General features: G+C 66.7%; 9 protein-coding genes across 9 annotated transcripts; 4 read left to right on the plus strand and 5 right to left on the minus strand.

The window, feature by feature from the left end:
* Positions 1–285: 285 nt before the first annotated feature.
* FA09DRAFT_338457 (DUF1769-domain-containing protein) lies at positions 286–1,727 on the minus strand (the record flags this gene model as incomplete). The annotated part of the gene is made up of 7 exons (XM_025744106.1): positions 286–353; positions 413–496; positions 550–926; positions 975–1,075; positions 1,124–1,191; positions 1,292–1,429; positions 1,703–1,727. 7 exons carry the CDS (start codon positions 1,725–1,727, stop codon positions 286–288), a joined length of 861 nt encoding a protein of 286 aa, XP_025598891.1.
* A 55-nt stretch (positions 1,728–1,782) lies between these two features.
* FA09DRAFT_360321 (hypothetical protein) lies at positions 1,783–3,102 on the plus strand (the record flags this gene model as incomplete). The annotated part of the gene is made up of 6 exons (XM_025745216.1): positions 1,783–1,860; positions 1,922–2,019; positions 2,070–2,156; positions 2,206–2,412; positions 2,469–2,627; positions 2,680–3,102. 6 exons carry the CDS (start codon positions 1,783–1,785, stop codon positions 2,789–2,791), a joined length of 741 nt encoding a protein of 246 aa, XP_025598892.1. The 3' UTR covers positions 2,792–3,102.
* Positions 3,103–3,161: 59 nt separating this feature from the next.
* FA09DRAFT_329663 (hypothetical protein) lies at positions 3,162–3,882 on the plus strand. Its single transcript, XM_025742270.1, has 2 exons — positions 3,162–3,702; positions 3,774–3,882. The coding sequence occupies exons 1-2, from the start codon at positions 3,263–3,265 to the stop codon at positions 3,784–3,786; spliced, it is 453 nt and encodes a 150-aa protein (XP_025598893.1). The 5' UTR covers positions 3,162–3,262; the 3' UTR covers positions 3,787–3,882.
* A 182-nt stretch (positions 3,883–4,064) lies between these two features.
* On the plus strand, positions 4,065–5,882 carry FA09DRAFT_270962 (general substrate transporter). Its single transcript, XM_025739793.1, has 7 exons — positions 4,065–4,249; positions 4,344–4,510; positions 4,563–4,738; positions 4,791–4,908; positions 4,963–4,967; positions 5,016–5,686; positions 5,737–5,882. The coding sequence occupies exons 1-7, from the start codon at positions 4,165–4,167 to the stop codon at positions 5,838–5,840; spliced, it is 1,326 nt and encodes a 441-aa protein (XP_025598894.1). The 5' UTR covers positions 4,065–4,164; the 3' UTR covers positions 5,841–5,882.
* A 789-nt stretch (positions 5,883–6,671) lies between these two features.
* FA09DRAFT_345918 (hypothetical protein) lies at positions 6,672–9,067 on the minus strand (the record flags this gene model as incomplete). The annotated part of the gene is made up of 4 exons (XM_025744723.1): positions 6,672–7,017; positions 7,079–7,154; positions 7,212–8,693; positions 8,731–9,067. The coding sequence occupies 4 exons, from the start codon at positions 9,065–9,067 to the stop codon at positions 6,936–6,938; spliced, it is 1,977 nt and encodes a 658-aa protein (XP_025598895.1). The 3' UTR covers positions 6,672–6,935.
* Positions 9,068–9,328: 261 nt separating this feature from the next.
* FA09DRAFT_329668 (hypothetical protein) lies at positions 9,329–10,711 on the plus strand. Its single transcript, XM_025742271.1, has 4 exons — positions 9,329–9,412; positions 9,476–9,543; positions 9,749–9,944; positions 10,166–10,711. The coding sequence occupies exons 1-4, from the start codon at positions 9,410–9,412 to the stop codon at positions 10,586–10,588; spliced, it is 690 nt and encodes a 229-aa protein (XP_025598896.1). The 5' UTR covers positions 9,329–9,409; the 3' UTR covers positions 10,589–10,711.
* Positions 10,691–13,541, minus strand: FA09DRAFT_271362 (hypothetical protein). Its single transcript, XM_025739795.1, has one exon. The coding sequence runs from the start codon at positions 13,246–13,248 to the stop codon at positions 10,792–10,794; it is 2,457 nt and encodes an 818-aa protein (XP_025598897.1). The 5' UTR covers positions 13,249–13,541; the 3' UTR covers positions 10,691–10,791.
* Positions 13,369–15,069, minus strand: FA09DRAFT_271405 (hypothetical protein). The gene is made up of 3 exons (XM_025739796.1): positions 15,068–15,069; positions 14,563–15,016; positions 13,369–14,484 (listed from the first exon to the last, which is right to left on the minus strand). The coding sequence occupies exons 2-3, from the start codon at positions 14,627–14,629 to the stop codon at positions 13,490–13,492; spliced, it is 1,062 nt and encodes a 353-aa protein (XP_025598898.1). The 5' UTR covers positions 14,630–15,016; positions 15,068–15,069; the 3' UTR covers positions 13,369–13,489.
* Positions 14,466–16,289, minus strand: FA09DRAFT_271349 (zf-DHHC-domain-containing protein). Its single transcript, XM_025739794.1, has 5 exons — positions 15,955–16,289; positions 15,354–15,873; positions 15,068–15,253; positions 14,563–15,016; positions 14,466–14,484 (listed from the first exon to the last, which is right to left on the minus strand). The coding sequence occupies exons 1-4, from the start codon at positions 16,128–16,130 to the stop codon at positions 14,636–14,638; spliced, it is 1,263 nt and encodes a 420-aa protein (XP_025598899.1). The 5' UTR covers positions 16,131–16,289; the 3' UTR covers positions 14,466–14,484; positions 14,563–14,635.
* Between the last annotated feature and the right edge of the window lie 251 nt (positions 16,290–16,540).

Below are 16,540 nucleotides of genomic sequence, written 5' to 3' on the forward strand. Positions count from 1 at the left end.
GTGTTCATGGCCGCGGCCTCTCAGGGCGTCGGACAGCGCGTGCGCACCCAGAGCAAGGCGTCACTGTGTCCTCAGCAGTCACCGGCTGCTAGCAGCAGCAGCGACGCCTGTCTGTGACCTTTGCCGGCCACGCGCAAGCGGTGCTGCCGACCTCGGCTACTCCGTCTGCAATTGGCCCTACGCCGTCGTTGCGGTGCGTCGAGCCGCAGCTTCCTCTATGAGATGCATTGCAGGCGAGCCAGTGGCGCGTGCGCAGGGTGTGGGATGTGGTATCTTTCATGAAATTTAGGCGTCGAGCGACTCGATCTGGAACTCGACGACAAAGGCGACCTCGTCGGTTTTGTTGTTCTTGCCTGCGGAGCAAGAAGCTCATCAGCATGACGTCGTCTCGCTGCACACGAGCCAGACGCACAGTAGAAGCGCACAGGCTGTCCGTCCCAGTACTTCTTGAGGTCGAAGCCCATGCCGCCAGTGTACGGCAGCTCCAGTCGCAGTGCTGCAGAGTCGTGTCAGCCGGATGCGAATCAAGTGACACGCTGCGGCACTCACTGTTGAAGTCCAGGTAGCCCTGGTCGAAGCACGCCGTCGTCACCAGGTCGCCGCCGCCGACCGAGACGAGCTCCCGGTGCTCCTCCTTCCAGAATGATACACGCTTGGTGTGTGCGTGTGCATTGCCGTCGTCACCGCCGCGCAGCTCGCGAACAATGCTGAGGTCTGCCGCATGCTCCACCTTCGGGTCCACCTCGTTCGTGCCGGCCTTGAGCAGCAGCGGCGACGTGTCGTCGTGCACATAGCTACCGTCTCCTGCCGCGCCGGACGGGAACGCAGGCCAATCTGGTTTCTTGAATGCCTCCTCGGCGGATGACGCCGACGCAGCATCCGGCACGCGCTTGTAGTTGATGCGTGTCATTGTGGCGATGAGGGGCCTGCGCAGGGTGAGCGGCGAGCTGGCTAGCAGGGGCGGGGCAGCTCACGAGAAGGCCCAAGGGCGGTCGGCATAGATGTCCTGCTTGAGGCTGGGATCCAGATACGAGATGGCCTTCAGTGCCGTCGACGTGCCCCACGGCAGGCGGTCCTGATCACGGCCTCAGCACCGGCCGCAAGACTTTGACGCCAGACTCACGCGGATCGGCTTCTCAAACTGGTTGCCCCACACCAGGTCGTCGGCGCTGACCTCCTTAAGGAAGCGGCCTGCCGCGAGCGCATCAGCCCAGCTGCTCTGGCCTACGCGGCAGAGCAGCGCTCCACGACACGCTGCCTCCGATGCCCCTGTGCCCTCTCGTGCGCTCACCCTGGATCTGGATGCTCCACGTGCAGCCGTGCGCATGACCCGCGTCAAAGTACTTTGTCTCGCTCTGGCGCTCCTGGCCCTCGGGCACCTGTCCGGTGAAGTCCTTGATGCGCACGGTGATGCGGCCGTGGAACAGGTCTGTGGACACGACGTGCGGCTTCTGCTTGCGCGCGGGAGTCAGCGTCGGGCGCGAGACGCAGCGCACAGCCGACTCGCCTCGGAGTTGACGCTGTACAGCTCGAGATGCTCGGCGTCGGGGCCGATGGAGATGCGGAGCGACGGCGGCATGGTGAGAATTGCGAGGTGGTGGTGTGAGCCAGGGTCCGTGAGAGAGAACGAGCGAAGCAACACCGCCTCGGCTCGGCTGGCGGCCCGGTGCCGCTGGAGGTGGAGGTTTACGCGGCGGCGCACGTGATGCGGCCTCGTCTGGAGCCATGCCGCTCGCCTCGCCGCTTGCCGTACCTCTCTCATCTCGCTGAGCCGCAAGCTGCATGCACAAGCGCCGTGCTGCCCGCCCAGCAGCCGCACGGCCCAGCGGTGCCAAGGCGGCCGTTGCTCAGGCGTCGCAGGTGCGCCCAATGCACGCTCAGCGTCCCTCGCGCGCGTGTTCTGACGTCTGCCCGCGCACAGCTGACGTCGCGGGCCTTGTGTGCACTGCTGCGTACTGCTGATTCGTCGCTGCTCGAGGACGATGGCGGCGATGGACGCAGCTTGCTGCTGCCCGAGCTGTGCGTTCTCTGACCCGGCAAAGGCGCTGCTGCTCAACGTTGCGCTGCAGGAGACTGAGCATCGCGCGCCCGTCCGAGCTCTCGTTCGAGGAGCAGGACGCACTCTTCGCGCTGCTCGAGACGAACATGCGAGCTCTGTGCGTGCCTTTGCGCCCTCTTTACAACCGCAGCTCACACGTCAGCCAGGTACGAGACGTCGAAGAGCGGCTGGGATGCGGCCGAGAAGCGCGGCGAGATGTACGACCCAGCAAGTCGCTTCCTGCTGCTGCGTCCTCGCGACGCGGGCGTTGCCTCGACGCTTGGCGGCTTCCTGCTCTTCCGCTTCGATACGGAGCGCTGCGCCATAGCCGATCCCGATGGGCGCGCTGGCGGGCTCGTGGAAGTCGGCTACTGGTGCGCATGCGGCAGCGGAAGCCTTGCTGGCTGCGCCTGACCCGTTCGTCCGGCAGCTACGAGCTGCAAGTCGACGCAGCCTCTCGCGGCGCCGGGCTTGGCAAGGTGCTGATGCGGCACTTCGAGGCGCTGGCACTGCACGCCGGCATGCGCAAGACGATGCTCACCGTGTTCACGAGCAACGAGTGCGCAAGGCGCTTCTACCGGCACATCGGGTGCGTCGCAGCGTCCCTCGCCGCGCCGCAGCTGTGCTGACAACCTGCCCAGGTACGGCGAGGACGCCATCACGCCGGCCCGCACCCTGGGCCCTGGCGAGAGCCTCTCGGACTACGACTACGAGATCCTGAGCCGCCCCCTGGACTGGCGCGGGTCTAGGTGAGGCTGAGAGGCGCTCCTGCTCGCTGCAGCGCCGCGCCTCGCCGCGCGCTCCACGCGCCCGCTGCATGCACCGCGCCTGCTGCGACGCTGCGTCCGTTGCGCGCCGCTGCGCCGGCGCTCTGCGATGGAATCCACGATCCTTCTTCTCCTCGAACACCTCGCAGCGAACACACAGATACTTGCGTCCAGCTCGCGACAAGAGCTTTTGCAGCGCGCCGCAGCTTGGATATCGCAGAGGCCTTGTCCGCAGCGCAGATGCTCGGGTGCACTTCGGCGATCTGCGGCTGGCTGCCGCGGCAGGATGGCCGCACCCGCGTGCCGAAGTCGGAGCGCGGACGGCCGGTCGCCGCTCCGGCGCGCCGGCGGCTCGGGCGGCCTGCCATGTGCCGCACGCCGCACGCCAGCCGCACGCCAACCGCCACGCACCACGGCAGATCGCGGCGTCGGTGACTTGTGCCGCACTCTCTGTGAGATGACGCTGTGCGGATCTGGTGTTGACGCTGCCGCACCCGCCGGCGGCCGGCCTGTCTTGCCGCCGTTTGACGTTGAGCAGGAAAGCGTGCCGCTGCTGCACGGATCTGCTGCGCTGCTGCCCGCCTCCTCGCTCCTCCAGCTCGAGCTTCAGCGATCGTCCGTCGCCCTCCTTCCTCGCATGCCGCGGTCGCTCTGCACGCAGCGGCCGTTTGTCGCTCGGGCACGGCGAGAGACGACGCATCGCACGCCTGGTGCACTGCCTAGGGCCGTCCGCCGGCACGACGTCAGAGCGAGCGACGCTCCCCACTTTTTCGCTGCAGCACCAAGGCGTTCGTCCGCGCTTCGCCGCACACGCCGAAAAGCGTCAGGAACTCCGAGCACAGGCACAGACCTCGAGAGTGGGGTGGTGGGTGCGAGGTGCAGGCAGCACAGGCAGCGGTACGAGCACAGCGAGCAGCTGCACGGCATCGCACCCGCTCTGACGCTGCTGCTGCCTCACGGCCCCTCAGCTCGCTGCGCTAGGCTAGCATGGCGCTGCCCCTCAGCGGCCGCCCTGACGGGTGCTCGCCGCTCCGTGCATGTCCGGCACCGGGCTGGCTGTCCGTGTCACATGGCCCGTCGCTCATCCTCGTTCGTCGTGCAGTGACGTTGGCGGCGCTGCAGTCAGGCCAAAGTGCACCTCACGAGCGCGCCCCTTAAAGAGCAGCCTCGGCACACTATCGTCGGCCTTCCCTTCTATCTGCCCCGCCCTCGCCTTGTTCGGCGTCTGCTTCTCCACCACCTCTGCTTCCTGTCTCTGCCTCTGCTCCGTCTCTGCAAGACGTGCCTCCATCTACCTAGCTCCCCACATCTGCGAGCGCGCCTGCTCGTCTACGTCCTCGCTGGCGCACATCCGCCGCGATGGTCTACCAGTTGCCAGTGCTCGGCGGCGAGCGCATCAAGGGCAAGGCCCTGACAGCCTCGGTCGCCCTCATCTCCGGCGTTGGTGAGTGCCACGCAGCATGCAGCGCGTCTCGTTGGCGCATGTGCCGTGCTGGGCCTCCGGCAGCGCAGGCGCTGACGCCCGTCTCCGCGCACAGGCTTCCTGCTCTTCGGCTATGACCAGGGCGTCATGTCCGGCCTCTTTGTGGCCGGGCAGTTCTCGGCGACGTTCCCCAAGCTCGCCGAGGTGAACAGCCTGGGCATGCCGTACGCCGATGGTGCGCCGTCGCCGTTTGACTCGGCCGTGCAGGGCGCCGTGACTGCCGTGAGTGCAGAGACAGGCTACGCCCGGCGACACGTGCTCACGCCTTCTCCAGATCTACGAGATCGGTGCCCTGATCGGCTCGCTCATCGTGCTGTGGAAGGGTGACCTCATCGGCCGCCGGCTCTCCATTGCCATTGGCGCCGTGACAATGATTGTGGGCGCAACAATCATGACGGCCTCGTACGAGATCGGCCAGTTCACGGCCGGCCGCATCATCACGGGCATTGGGTGAGCAGGAGAGGTGCGAGGCGGCCCGCTGCCGCGCCTGACACGTCAGCAGAAACGGCATGAACACGTCGACCATTCCCATGTGGCAGTCGGAGCTGTCCAAGGCGCACAATCGCGGCCTGCTCGTGCTCATCGAGGGCGCCCTAATTGCCGGCGGCATCATGATCTCCGTGAGTCGCGCGAGGCCGCTGGCTGCCTCCGGTCACTGACGCATCTCCTCGCAGTACTGGTGAGGCCTCCGCTGCTGCTCGCCCGTGCTCTGCTGACCCCCGCGCAGGATCGACTTTGGCTTCTTCTACCTCGACAACACCAGCGTGCAGTGGCGCTTCCCCATTGCATTCCAGGCCTTCTTCGCCATCGTCCTGCTCATCGGCATCCTTTGCCTTCCCGAGTCGCCGCGCTGGCTGGTCAAGAAGGGCAAGCACGAGCAGGCGGCGCGCGTGCTGGCGCAGATGGACGACACGACCGTCGACGACCCGGCGATCATGACGACGGTGCGCCAGCTGCGCGAGTCGATCGAGGCGAGCGAGACGCTCCTCGGCCAGTTCAGCTACCGCGAGCTCTTCACCAACGGGCCCGAGCAGAACTTCTACCGCACCTCCATTGCCTTCATCGCGCAGGCCTTCCAGCAGCTGTCCGGCATCAACTTGATTACGTACTACGCCACGACGCTCTTCCTCTCCATCGTGCCCGACCGCACGACGGCGCGCCTGCTGACGTGCGGCAACGGCACCGAGTACTTCGCGGCGTCGATCGTGGCGCTCTTCCTCATCGACACGCTCGGGCGGCGCAAGCTGATGCTCAGCACGGCGTTCATGATGAGCGCATGCATGGCCATCCTCGCCGGCACGGTGAGCCGCGTCAACTCGCAGAAGGCCCTCGGCATCACGGGCATCCCGGAGAGCTACGTCGCCGCCGTGTGCCTCTACCTCTTCAACACCATGTTTGGTGCGTCGCGCCACAGCGCCGCCCTTTGCCCGCTGCTGACTCTGGTGCAGCATTCGGATGGCTCGGCATGACGTGGCTCTACCCGCCGGAGATCACGCCGATCCGCATCCGTGCCCCAGCTTCCGCTATCGCGACGTCGTCGAACTGGCTGTGAGTGTGCTTGAGCGAAAAAGTGCCATGCGGCTGCTGACTTGTGCTCGTTCTAGGTTCAACTTCCTGATCGGTGCGCAGACGCATGCTCTCTTTTCCTGAGGCAGCGAGACTGACCCGTCCCTCGCAGTGATGATCACACCCCCCTCGTTCGCCTCGATCGGCTATCAGACCTAGTGAGCAGCCCAGTCTCTGCGCTCTCTCGCTCTCCATTGACATTGGCCCGCGTCGCCCAGCATCATCTTCGCGTGAGCCTCCGACGCCTCCGCAAGCCGCATTCGCCTCTGCTGACCGCTCCCACTCGCAGCGTCCTCAACATGGCCTTCCTCCCCGTCATCTACTGCTTCTTCCCAGAGACGAAGCGCCGAGGGCTCGAGGAAATGGATCGTGAGCAGCGCAGAAGCTTCACCTGCACCTCTCGGCCACTGACACACGCCTCACAGTCATCTTCGCCGAGTCGCACGAGGGCCAGTGGTGGAACACCAAGCACATGATGACGCAGGCGTGCTACCTCTCGATCCACAAGAAGCACCTCACCTCCGAGGAGCTCGACGCCGAGCTCGCCAAGCACTTTGGCGACGAGCACATGCAGCGCATGCCCTCGCGCGCGCTCGCCGAGAAGAGCCCCGGCGCGCTCACGGAGAAGAGCCCGGCGTCCGACGACCGCGCCAGCTCGCACGACGGCGACGCCCGGCGAGAGGCCGACAACGCCAGCTCGCGCTCCGGCACGCACGAGTAAAGGCGCCGCATTTACTGCGGAGATTCGCCTCTCTTTCTCGACGGAAGGTCGCCTCTGCGCTTTGCAATGAGCGCCTCCGTCTCTCATGACCTTCCTAGCCCCACAGTCCGCTCCTTGCTGCGCTACACCCTCTTACCCGCTTCGCAGATGCCTCCCTTCCTACTCTGTACCGCTGCACTCGCGTATCTGCCTGCCTGCACGCCAAATGAGACAACATCAAGGTTAGCCAGCGTGAGATCAGTCGCATCAAGGCGGTGACGAGCGGCATTGCATTACCGCGGTGGCCCGAAGGCGAGCATCTATAGTTCTATGGGGTGCCGGGTGCATGATTGCGATGCGAGGACGTGCAGGCTGTTGCGTTCATTGCTCGGCGTCGACGATCTCGCGCCGTAACCGCGGGTCGAGCGCCTCGTCCCACATGCCGATCTCGAGCCGTGTGGCGCTGTCGGATGTGCGCGTCAGTCAGGATGTCGCTAGGTGACGCCGCACTTCGGCACACTCACGCATTCCAGATCTGCTGCAGACGTGCAACTCGCATGGGGGACAGCGTGTCGGCGGCGGCGCGCTGCTCCATGCTCTCTGCCGAATCAGATGTGTGAGCGAGGGCGCACAGCTGTTGAGGATGGAGCTGCTCACCGATGGACTTGCGCACCACCTCCTGGAACTCATCGCCTGCGTAAGTCTCCACCCATTCCTCGTACGCAGCCTCGTCCTCGGAGGCCTGCTTAGGCGCGCTGCGCTGCGACGCAAGCCAGAGCCCGACCTCGGCATAACCCAGCACGCACGGCGCCGTGGCCGCGAGCAGGTCGAGCGCATCGCCGCCGTTGGCGACGTCGAGCACGTAGCGCGTGTACGCCAGCGTCGCGGCGCTCTCGCGCGTGCCGAGCTCGAGCTCCTGCAGCGAGATGCCCCAACGCTCGCACAGGCGCACGTGTGTCTGCGCCTCGTTGGCCATGGCGCCTGCCATGCCGGCAAAGAGCGCAATGTCGGCGAAGGTGCGCCCAACGACGGCCGAGGCGGCACCGCGCGCCCACACGCGCGCGTAATGCCGCAGGAAGATGTAGTCCTGCTTGAGGAACCAGACGAAGGCCTCGCGCGGCAGCATGCGCGAGGCGATCTGCCGCACAAACTCGTGCTGCGTGTAGCCCTGCCAGTCGCGCAGCGAGTTGGCGATGAGGCGCGCACAGAAGGGCACGCGGTCGGTGGCGCTGCCCAGCGCTGACGGAGCCAGCACGCCGCGAGGGCAGACGTTGCTGGCGTGGTTCAGCGGGCCCGGCCCTGAGCCGAGGTCGGGCAGGCCGCGTGCCAGCGAAGCCTGCACGTACGCGATGCCCAGGCCTGTCGCCTCGCGCACGCTCAGCCCAGCTGCCAGGTACGTGGCGATGGCAGACGAGAGCGTGCAGCCGGTGCCGTGCGTGGCCGACGAGTCGATGTGTGGCTTGATGAAGAGCGTGTAGCGCGGCTGCTCGTGTGCCGTCTCGTACAGCACGTCGACCACCACGGCGTCCGGGTCATCCTTGGCGCTCTGCGCGCCCGTGGCGTACCAGCGGCGCAGCACGTCGGACCACGGCTGCCCATCTGTGCGCACAAGCGTCAGGTCCGCAGCAGGCGCGCCCTCGAGCGCAAGACTGCCGTGCGACACCTCGGCGCCGGTGAGGGCCGATGCCGGCGCAAAGGGCCCTGCGTGTGCGGGCCCTTCGGAGGCGGCAAAGCCTGGCTTCAGCCTCACGCCCAGCTCGCGCAGGCCCTCCTCAATCTGCGCACGGCGCATGACGTGGTGGCCGCCCTTGACGAGCGTTGCTGCCGGGCCGAGGGCGCACAGCTCGCGTGCGGCGTCGATGAGCGAGCGCAGCGTGGACAGCGGGTCATCAGGCGTGGCTGTGGAGGAAGAGGCCTGTGCTGTGCTCGTGCTCGAGCGTGCGTGACGCAGCAGCTGCCGTGCCTCGGGCAGATTCGGCGTGAGGACGGTGCACAGCGGCAGCAGCGACTCGACGAGCACGGCAATCGAGTCGTGCGTGAGCAGCAGCGAGCCGGACGTCGAGACCATGACGGGGTCGAGCACGAGCGGCGCTGCATGGGCGGCGTGAGCGCTTTTCAAGGCGCAGGCAGTGCAGAATGCTACACCGCATCACAGCACAATCCTAGCATGACTCACCGCCGAGTCCATCGCCGCTGCGCAGCTCCTCGCCCAGCGCCGCGATGATGGCCGCGTCGGCCAGCATGCCGATCTTCCACGCATCGACGGCAATGTCGCTGCGCACGGCGGCGAGCTGCTGGCTCACAAACGCCGGCGGCACGGCGTGGATGGCGCTGACGCCGCGCGTGTTCTGCGCCGTCAGTGCCGTCACGACGCTGAGGCCGTAGGCGCCGAGCGCCTGTGCCGTCTTGAGGTCGGCCTGGATGCCGGCGCCGCCGCCCGAGTCGCTGCCGGCGATGGCGCAGACGCGCGGCGGCGTGGCCGAGAAGAGGGCCCGGCGCGGCGGCGCAGACATGGCAGGCCAAGAATGGGGTATATCTGCGATCGAGGAGGTGGACGTGAAGAGAGCGGAGCAGGCCGGAGCCGCTGCTGCCTCTCTGGAGAAGCGCACAAGCAGCGAATCTCGCAGCTCGGCCTCCGAGCCGGCCGCTCCACCTGTGGTACGCGCGCGTCACGTGCGGCGGCGGGCGCTGCTCTCTGCGCCGCTCGGCCGGCCGTCGCGCCTCGCGCACCGCAGCGCCTCGAGGCCTCTGGCGCGCAACGCTGCAGCTTGCCTCTCCTCCCCATCCCGCACTGGCGCCGCGTGGCTCCTCCTGCGTCCTCAACACCCTCGCCGTTGCTCCCTTCGCTGGACAGCATGGTGCGCATTGCCTCGCTCGCTGGCGTGCCCGCGCGGCGACGCTGATGCCGTGGCTTGCCGCAGGCCAAGAAGCTGCACCTCGCCTTTCCCGAGTGGGAGCGCAAGCTCAACGACGTGCACGTCAGCCGCGAGTGAGTGGGCCGTGTCTCTGTGCCGCTGCTGCGGCGCCGTGTGGAATGATGATACTCTACGCAAGTGGGAATCTCTCCGACATCTCCTGATGGACACCATATTACTTTGCTCTCTGATTCCTCCACGCATGGCGCATGCTGCTCGGCGCACACCTCCTGTCTGCTGCCTGGACCGTATCGCTGACGCCTTTTGGCCTCTGCGCAGTGACATGAACCGCCTCATCATGGACTACCTGGTCATCGAGGGCTACAAGGATGCGGCCGAGTGCTTCGCGGACGAGACTGGCCTCGACCCCGATGTCGAGCTGGCATCGATTGAGAATCGCATGCAGATTCGCAGCGCCATTCAGCGCGGCGACGTTGAAGACGCCATCGGGCGCGTCAACGAGCTTGACCCAGAGGTGAGTGCTGCGGCAGGATGGCGGATTCGAGCGGCTGGGCGACAGGCGGGACAGGCGACGGCGACTAGAAGGATGACACACATCATGCACCACGCTGAGGGCGCTCTCTGAGGGCCCGTTGCGGAGGACACGATTACACCATACATTTCTGACTCTAGGACTGCGGCGTGGGATTCGACATTGCGCATCGCACGGCAGCACCGCTGACACCGCACGCACAGATTCTCGACACGAACCCGCTGCTCTTCTTCCACCTGCAGCAGCTGCGCCTCATCGAGCTCATCCGCCGCGGCGACGTGCTCGAGGCGCTGGCGTTTGCATCCGAGGAGCTGGCGCCGCGCGGCGAGGAGCATCCGGACCTGCTGCCCGAGCTGGAGCGCACCATGGGCCTGCTGGCGTTCCAGGGCCGGTTGGCGGGCGCGGCGCCGGCAGACCTCAGTGCGCTGCTGAGCCCGGCGCAGCGCCTGCGCACCGCCACCGAGCTCAACGCCGCCATCCTCGCGAGCCAGAGCCAGGGCAAGGAGCCCAAGCTGCCGCGCCTCCTCACCATGATGACGGCCGGCGAGGAGCTGCTTGGCCCGCACGGCCCCGGCAAGCTCGATTTCCCCAAGCTCGACCTCGAGCACCGGACACGCTTGCCGTAGCTCCACCATCATACCACGCGCGCGTGCGCCGCCATCTCCGTTCACGACCCTCGCCATGACCTGCACCCTCACTGTACCGTACCCTCAGAGCCTCGCTGTATTTTCAAATCAAGAATCGTCACGCATCGCATTCGGGCCACAGCAGAGACGCTGTCGTACATGGACGGGAACTGGTCACGCGGTGGTTCGTCGCACGGTTCTTGCTACTCGCCGTCGGAGGAGTCGATGGTGATAGGGTCGCGGTAGGAGCCGGCCGCCGCAGGCACCTGCTGCACGAGCGGCACCTCGAGCTCGTCGCTGCTCTCCTGGTCGCTACGGCTCGCGGAGGCGCGGCGCATTGCCGCGGCCGAGCATGCGCTCCTGAATCTCGAGGAAGCTGGGCTGGCCGCGCGCGGCGACGGGCTGCTCTCCTCCGCGACGCTGTGCCCAGAGCGGGTTGAAGAGGAGTGCCGCCGCCGCACGCGCCGCTGCCGGCTCCGGAGGCGGAGGCGCTTGCTGCTGCTCTGCGAGTGTCGCCGGTTGAGCGCTGCGTCCGAACGAGGAGCGGGTGCGTGCTTACGACTCTGGCCGATGAAGCGGCCGTGCTCATCGCGGGGCACGTCTGCACGGCGTGCTGCGCGCTCGGCCTCGTCGTCGTATTCGTCGCCGCTCGAGGCGTCCATCGGGAACGCTGGCTGCTGCTCTGGCTCCTCGTCCTCCTCTTGCTCTCCCTCTTGCTCTCCCTCTTGCTCCTCGTCATCTTCGTCTTCTGCGGCGGCGTCATCGTCTTCGTCGTCGTCGGGCAGCATAGGGCCGGCGTCGGCGTCGGGCGAGAGAGGGTCGTCAGACTCCTGCTCGCGTGACGACTCGCCGGGCTCGGGCTCGTACTCCGAGTCCTCGACGTTGGCAGCCGGGCGTTTGCGCTTGCGGCTGGCGTCGCCTTGCGCAGCAGGCCCCTCGGAGTCTTGCGTGCGTGCCGGCGCTCTGCGCTTCCGCGCCGGCCTCGGTGCGCTGGCCTGCGCCTCGCCGTCGTCTGTGTCTTGCTCCATGGCCTGCCCGCTGCGCGACGCCGACGACGACGGAGCGCGCACGCTGCCTGCTTGGCTCTGGGCACGCTTGCTGCGCCTCTGCCGTCGTGCCTCGGCAAGCTTGTCCATTCTCTTCTCCACGATCTCCAGCCGCTTGTGAAGCTGACGCAACGCTTTGTCGTGGCACTCCGAAGCTTTCGGCAGCCCGTCGGTCGATGCTCTGAGCTCGATGAGCTGTGCATTGACGGCGCCGCACTCTGCCGACGTAGACTCGCGCACCTTGTTGCAGGCGTCGATGAGGTCCTGCTGGCTGACACTGGCAGCGTTGCCGGAAGACGGCTGCGCAGCGGCGCCGTCGAGCGCGTCGAACTTCGTCTCGATGGCCTTGAGCTTTTCCTCGGCGACCTTGAGCTGCCGCTCGAAGACACGCTGTCCTTCGTCCAAGTCTCCTCGAAGCTCCGACAGCGTCACGTTGAGACGACGGTCCGACTGTTCCTGCACCTTGATGAGATTCTGCATCATGACCACATCCTCGAGGAGCTGAGGCACGGAGTCATGGATCTCTTCGAGCTCCTCGAGTCGGGTGTTCAGCTGCTTGATGGCCTCGGCCAGCTCGCCAAGCAGGAGCTTTGTTGCATCAGGCTCGGGCTTCTGCGAATCGACTGCCCCGGCGTTCTCGTCGGGGATGTTCTCGTCGTTGGCGTTCTCATCGCTGGCGTTCTGAAGAGCAGGACGCTTGGCCGCCTCGAGCTGCTTCATCCGAAGTTGAAGGTCATCGCATCTGGTCGCGAGCGCATCGATTGCCCGCGTGCACGCTTGATGAGGATCGAGCGAACCGTTGTCGGCGCCAGCGCGGTCAGCTCGAGATGCAGCTGCTCCGGCGTTGATGAAGTGCAGCGACATCTTGGCCGGCTGCCGGCCGACGGGCGCGCCGCCCGTCTCGCCGTTGAGCATCTTGACCTCGCAGCCGACTGCCTCCCTGATGAAGTCTCTGAACTCCGCCCAGATGCTCGTTCGCAGCTTGCCGAGCAGCTCTTGGTGCCGCAAAGCTTCCTGCTGCTCATACTTCTCGATCTGCTCTTTCCTCGTCTTGAGCTCCTTTGCGAAGAGCAGCAGCTGCGCAGGCACGTCCTCCTCGAGCTTGGCCACAGCCGCCTCGAGCGGAGCGACGGCTCCGCTGCTCAGGCCACGCGCAGCCTCCAAGCCTTTTTGAAGCCGCGCGATGTGCTTGTCGTGTGCCTCAAAGCGTTGTGTCGACGAGTCGAGTAGCGTCTGTGCTGCGGCCTCGAGCTCCTCCATCCGCTCCTCAGTCTTGGCGGCGAGCTTCTCTGACGCTTGCTGTTTAGTGTAGAGACTGGCCTGCTGATCGCGCAGCACTGCGGTGTCCTTCTCGACCGCGGCGGTGCGCTTCCTGACGTCCGTGAGGCCCTGTTCGTGTACTTCGATGCGCTCGTTTGCATGGCTGATCGACTCCTCGAATCGTTTGGCGACGGGCTCCAGCTTGGTCGATGCGGCACTCTGCGCGATCGAGTGAACGAGCCCTTCAAGCGCGCCAAAGCCGCCGTGCGTGCGCTGCGGCGAGTCGGGAGGATTAGACAGAGGCGGCGTCAGCGGAGCGCGGCTGCTGGAAGCGTTGAAGAGATGTTCGGGCATCTTGGTCCTGCGTGGGAGGCACGGTGTGATGGACGAGAAGTGGGACCCACCGCCCGTCGGCGGCTCATCAAGCTCATCACGCGGAGCATCCCAACTTCCACATCCCACGCTCGGGTGGAGCTAATAAGCAATAAGTATTCGTGTCACCTAGCCCTAGCGCGTCCAGGAAGTGATGGCCCGGGCACTTCCGTCTGTACCGCCGCCGTGCCTGGTGCAGACCCAACGCTGCCCGAGGCCGAGGCTACCGCGGCGGCCCGTCGCCGGGAGCGCCTGTCGCGAGTTGAGCGCTGAGATGCGCATGCCACTCGACGCGGCGGCGCATGATCTCGGAGGGAAGCATGGGCCGCGCGTCTTGGACTGCTGAGGCCGTGAGGCTGCCGGCGCTAGCGCTGTCGCCCTCTGCAGGCCGCCAGTCTGGCGGCGGGTCGTAGGCGGTGCGTTCGGCCGGACTGCCTTCCTTGAAGAGCCGCCGCCGGATCTCCTCCTCGCGCTTGTCGCGCGCCGCCCAGTCGCCCTCGTCCTCGCTGCCGGGCCGCGAGCCCCAGTCGTCGTCGCTCTCGGCGTCGTCGCCGCGCGAGCCGCCGGTCAAGACCTGCTCGCCGTGCTCGTTGTAGTCGCTGTACTCGCCCTCCTCGTCCTCGAGGTAGCCGACGCCGCCGCCGTCGGCACCGGTCGGCCACTCGTCCTCGTCGCGGGCAAAGGCGATGTCGAAGCGCTTCGGCCGCACCTCGTAGCCCTCGCTGCCGCGGCGCACTCGGGAGACGGCGCCGCCTTGGCTCGAGCCGCCCTCAGAGCCGCCCTCAGAGCCGATCGACGAGCCGGAAGAGTTGGCCCAGAGCGTGGCGAAGGTCTCCTTGGGCCGGCTGCGAGCCGTCGGAGGAATGCATCCTGGCTCAGTCAGGCCCGCAGCCTCGGCATCTGTGTCGATCGGCACGTCTGAGTCGTGCGACGCCGAGTGCGAGGCGGGATGCCAGGGCGGAGCGGCGTCGTGCACCATCGGATCCTCGTCTGGGTTTGCAGCGAACGTGTTGCGCTGAGAGGCATTCTCTTCGCCGTTGCCAGCACCCGTGGCACGCCGCCGTAGGCCATTCGTCGGACGAAGGGCAGGGTTGAGGCTATCGCCATAGGTGAAGGGGCTCTTCTCTGCGAGCTGGAAGGCAGTGCCCGGCTCGTGTGCCTTCATGCGCTTCTGCTTGGTGGGATCGCGTGGCGGCCAGGCGAATGCATCACGGTAGTCTGGAGAGATAGGCGTCAGCACGCTGCCCAGGAACGCACTCCTTTGGTTCGGGAGTCGAGCCACAGAGCGGAACTCACCGCCGAGCGTGCCCTTAGAGAGCGGCACGCCGCGCGCGGCGGCCCTCCAGACCAGAGTCATACACATGCCGGCTCATACCAGACGCTGCAGCTCCTCCGAGTGCTTGCGCCTGGAACCCTGCACCCGCGTCAATGCATCCCAGGCACTGCCGCCGATGCCGAGACGGCGTGGGCGAGCGCTGCCCTCGCCCCACTCCTCATTCTCCTGCGCGGTCGGCGCGGTGCTGCTCTCTGCCCACCTGCGCATCGTCTCGAGGTGTCGCACGTCCCACTGCCAGCCGTGCTCCTCCCACTCGCGATCTGCCGCGCTGCCGCCAAACTCACCTGCACCCTCGCGCAGCGGGTAGTGCAGGCCGTCGCCGGGCGTCGTGGCGGGCCAGCACCAGAGCAGCGGGTTGCGGCCCAGCGCCGCCTGCAGGTTGCGCCAGGCGCCCAGGTCGTAGGGGTACTGGATCTGCGCAGGACGTCAGCCTCGTCTCGCGCTGCTCTGCCTGGTCAGACTCACCTCGCGCACGCGCCCGCGCCGCACCATGGTGGCCACGCGGTCCTTCTCCCAGCCCTCGATGGTCGTCGAGTTGCACATGGCGCAGTAGAAGTGGTAGAGGCTGAACATGCCCACGAGGAGGAGCACCGGAATGCACAGCGCGTAGTTGACGACCATGAGCACCATCACGGGCGTCGTTGGCGGCCGCTGAGGTAGCCAGCGTCAGTATGCGGACAGATTTCCACGGCTAGCTCATCGCGCTCGGCAGGCGCCGCCGCATACCGCATCATGAGAGACAGGCACTCACCCACTCGCCGTCGCCCCAGTAGTCGGCCACGCGCGCGCTGACCATGACGAGGTGGTAGGTGCACGTCACATCGACGGCCGCGAGGAAGCGCAGGAAGGCCGAGTAGTTACGATGCCCCACACAGTTGGCGATCCACGGGCAGTGGTGGTCCATGCGCAGCGTGCAGCGCTGGCACGCCTTGCAGTGGTGCGCACGCGGCGGCTTGGGTGCGCGGCACACCTTGCACCAGCGTGGCGCGCCGCTCTTCTTGACCTCGACGGGGCGCTGCGTCGTCGGGGCGCCGACCTGGAACGCCGGCGTATCCGGGATGGCCGGCACCCAGCGCGGCGGCACACGGCCCGGCGAGCGCAGCGCGGAGAGGTAGTAGTTGGCGAGCAGGTGCAGCGAGAGCACATTGAACGGCCCGAGCACGAGCAGCAGCGTGCCGAGCGACATCGTCGGCGTGTCGCGCTGATAGAGCACGAGGATGATCTGGCCGCTGAGGATCAGAAACAGGATCAAGGAGAGCGTGCCAGTGACCCTGTGGAAAGACAGGTCAACACATGCAGGGCATACACGAAGGTTTCGCCTCGGGCGCAGCAGTCCAGCTTGGCGCACTCACCAAAGCTTCTCGTTGAGCTGCAGCGGCGCACGCTGCTCGTCGGCGAGCTCGGCAGTGAGGCTGCTCTCGCTGTCCGAGGCATCGTGCGAGGCCTCGCTGTGCACCATCCTGTCGCGCTGCGGCAGCAGCGGCGCCTCTGCGCCCGAGCGCTCGTCGTGCCGCGCCGTCGAGGCCATGGCGGCTCTCGGCGCGTGCGAGGGAGCTGTCCAGTACTGAGACAGGCAGACGCCGGCCCGAGCGCTGTGAGGTGCGGCGCGCGAGGCGCTGTACGCGGAGATGAAGCACCAGCCGGCGAGAGAGCGGGTGCGAGGTGGCCGGGTGTGAGTGGAGCGAAGGAGAGCTCGAGGCGCGCCTGCCCGAGCGCATCGCGCGTGGCACCATGCCGCGCCGCGACATCTTCGGCCTCGCAGCGCTGGCGCGCGCCGGCTGAGCCCTTAGCTTCGTCTGCAGCGTAGTCAGAGATATGGCTCCAGTAGCAAGCCACGAGGCAACACTCAGATCTTGACACGAGAAAGACGACAAAATCAACTTCCATCTGCTGCTCATCCAGACCGAATCTGTCCGAGTGAGAGCTGCGGCAAGGCTG

This window comes from Tilletiopsis washingtonensis (assembly GCF_003144115.1).
Source record: "Tilletiopsis washingtonensis strain MCA 4186 unplaced genomic scaffold FA09scaffold_9, whole genome shotgun sequence".
In the NCBI taxonomy this organism is placed as follows: domain Eukaryota; kingdom Fungi; phylum Basidiomycota; class Exobasidiomycetes; order Entylomatales; genus Tilletiopsis; species Tilletiopsis washingtonensis.

What these genes read in the sequence shown, in the direction of transcription:
- FA09DRAFT_329663 (XM_025742270.1), top strand. Translation starts at nt 3,263, where the DNA reads ATGACGCTGTGCGGATCTGGTGTTGACGCTGCCGCACCCGCCGGCGGC.
- FA09DRAFT_270962 (XM_025739793.1), top strand. Translation starts at nt 4,165, where the DNA reads ATGGTCTACCAGTTGCCAGTGCTCGGCGGCGAGCGCATCAAGGGCAAG. An exon ending in TGCAGGGCGCCGTGACTGCC is followed by an intron (nt 4,511 to 4,562) that starts GTGAGTGCAGAG and finishes CGCCTTCTCCAG; the next exon opens with ATCTACGAGATCGGTGCCCT. An exon ending in CCTCTTCAACACCATGTTTG is followed by an intron (nt 5,687 to 5,736) that starts GTGCGTCGCGCC and finishes ACTCTGGTGCAG; the next exon opens with CATTCGGATGGCTCGGCATG.
- FA09DRAFT_329668 (XM_025742271.1), top strand. An exon ending in GACGTGCACGTCAGCCGCGA is followed by an intron (nt 9,544 to 9,748) that starts GTGAGTGGGCCG and finishes GCCTCTGCGCAG; the next exon opens with TGACATGAACCGCCTCATCA. An exon ending in TCAACGAGCTTGACCCAGAG is followed by an intron (nt 9,945 to 10,165) that starts GTGAGTGCTGCG and finishes CCGCACGCACAG; the next exon opens with ATTCTCGACACGAACCCGCT.
- FA09DRAFT_271362 (XM_025739795.1), bottom strand. Translation starts at nt 13,248, where the DNA reads ATGCCCGAACATCTCTTCAACGCTTCCAGCAGCCGCGCTCCGCTGACG.
- FA09DRAFT_271405 (XM_025739796.1), bottom strand. Translation starts at nt 14,629, where the DNA reads ATGTGTATGACTCTGGTCTGGAGGGCCGCCGCGCGCGGCGTGCCGCTC. An exon ending in CTCTAAGGGCACGCTCGGCG is followed by an intron (nt 14,485 to 14,562) that starts GTGAGTTCCGCT and finishes CTATCTCTCCAG; the next exon opens with ACTACCGTGATGCATTCGCC.
- FA09DRAFT_271349 (XM_025739794.1), bottom strand. Translation starts at nt 16,130, where the DNA reads ATGGCCTCGACGGCGCGGCACGACGAGCGCTCGGGCGCAGAGGCGCCG. An exon ending in CAGCTCAACGAGAAGCTTTG is followed by an intron (nt 15,874 to 15,954) that starts GTGAGTGCGCCA and finishes GTCTTTCCACAG; the next exon opens with GGTCACTGGCACGCTCTCCT. An exon ending in GGCGCGGGCGCGTGCGCGAG is followed by an intron (nt 15,017 to 15,067) that starts GTGAGTCTGACC and finishes CGTCCTGCGCAG; the next exon opens with ATCCAGTACCCCTACGACCT.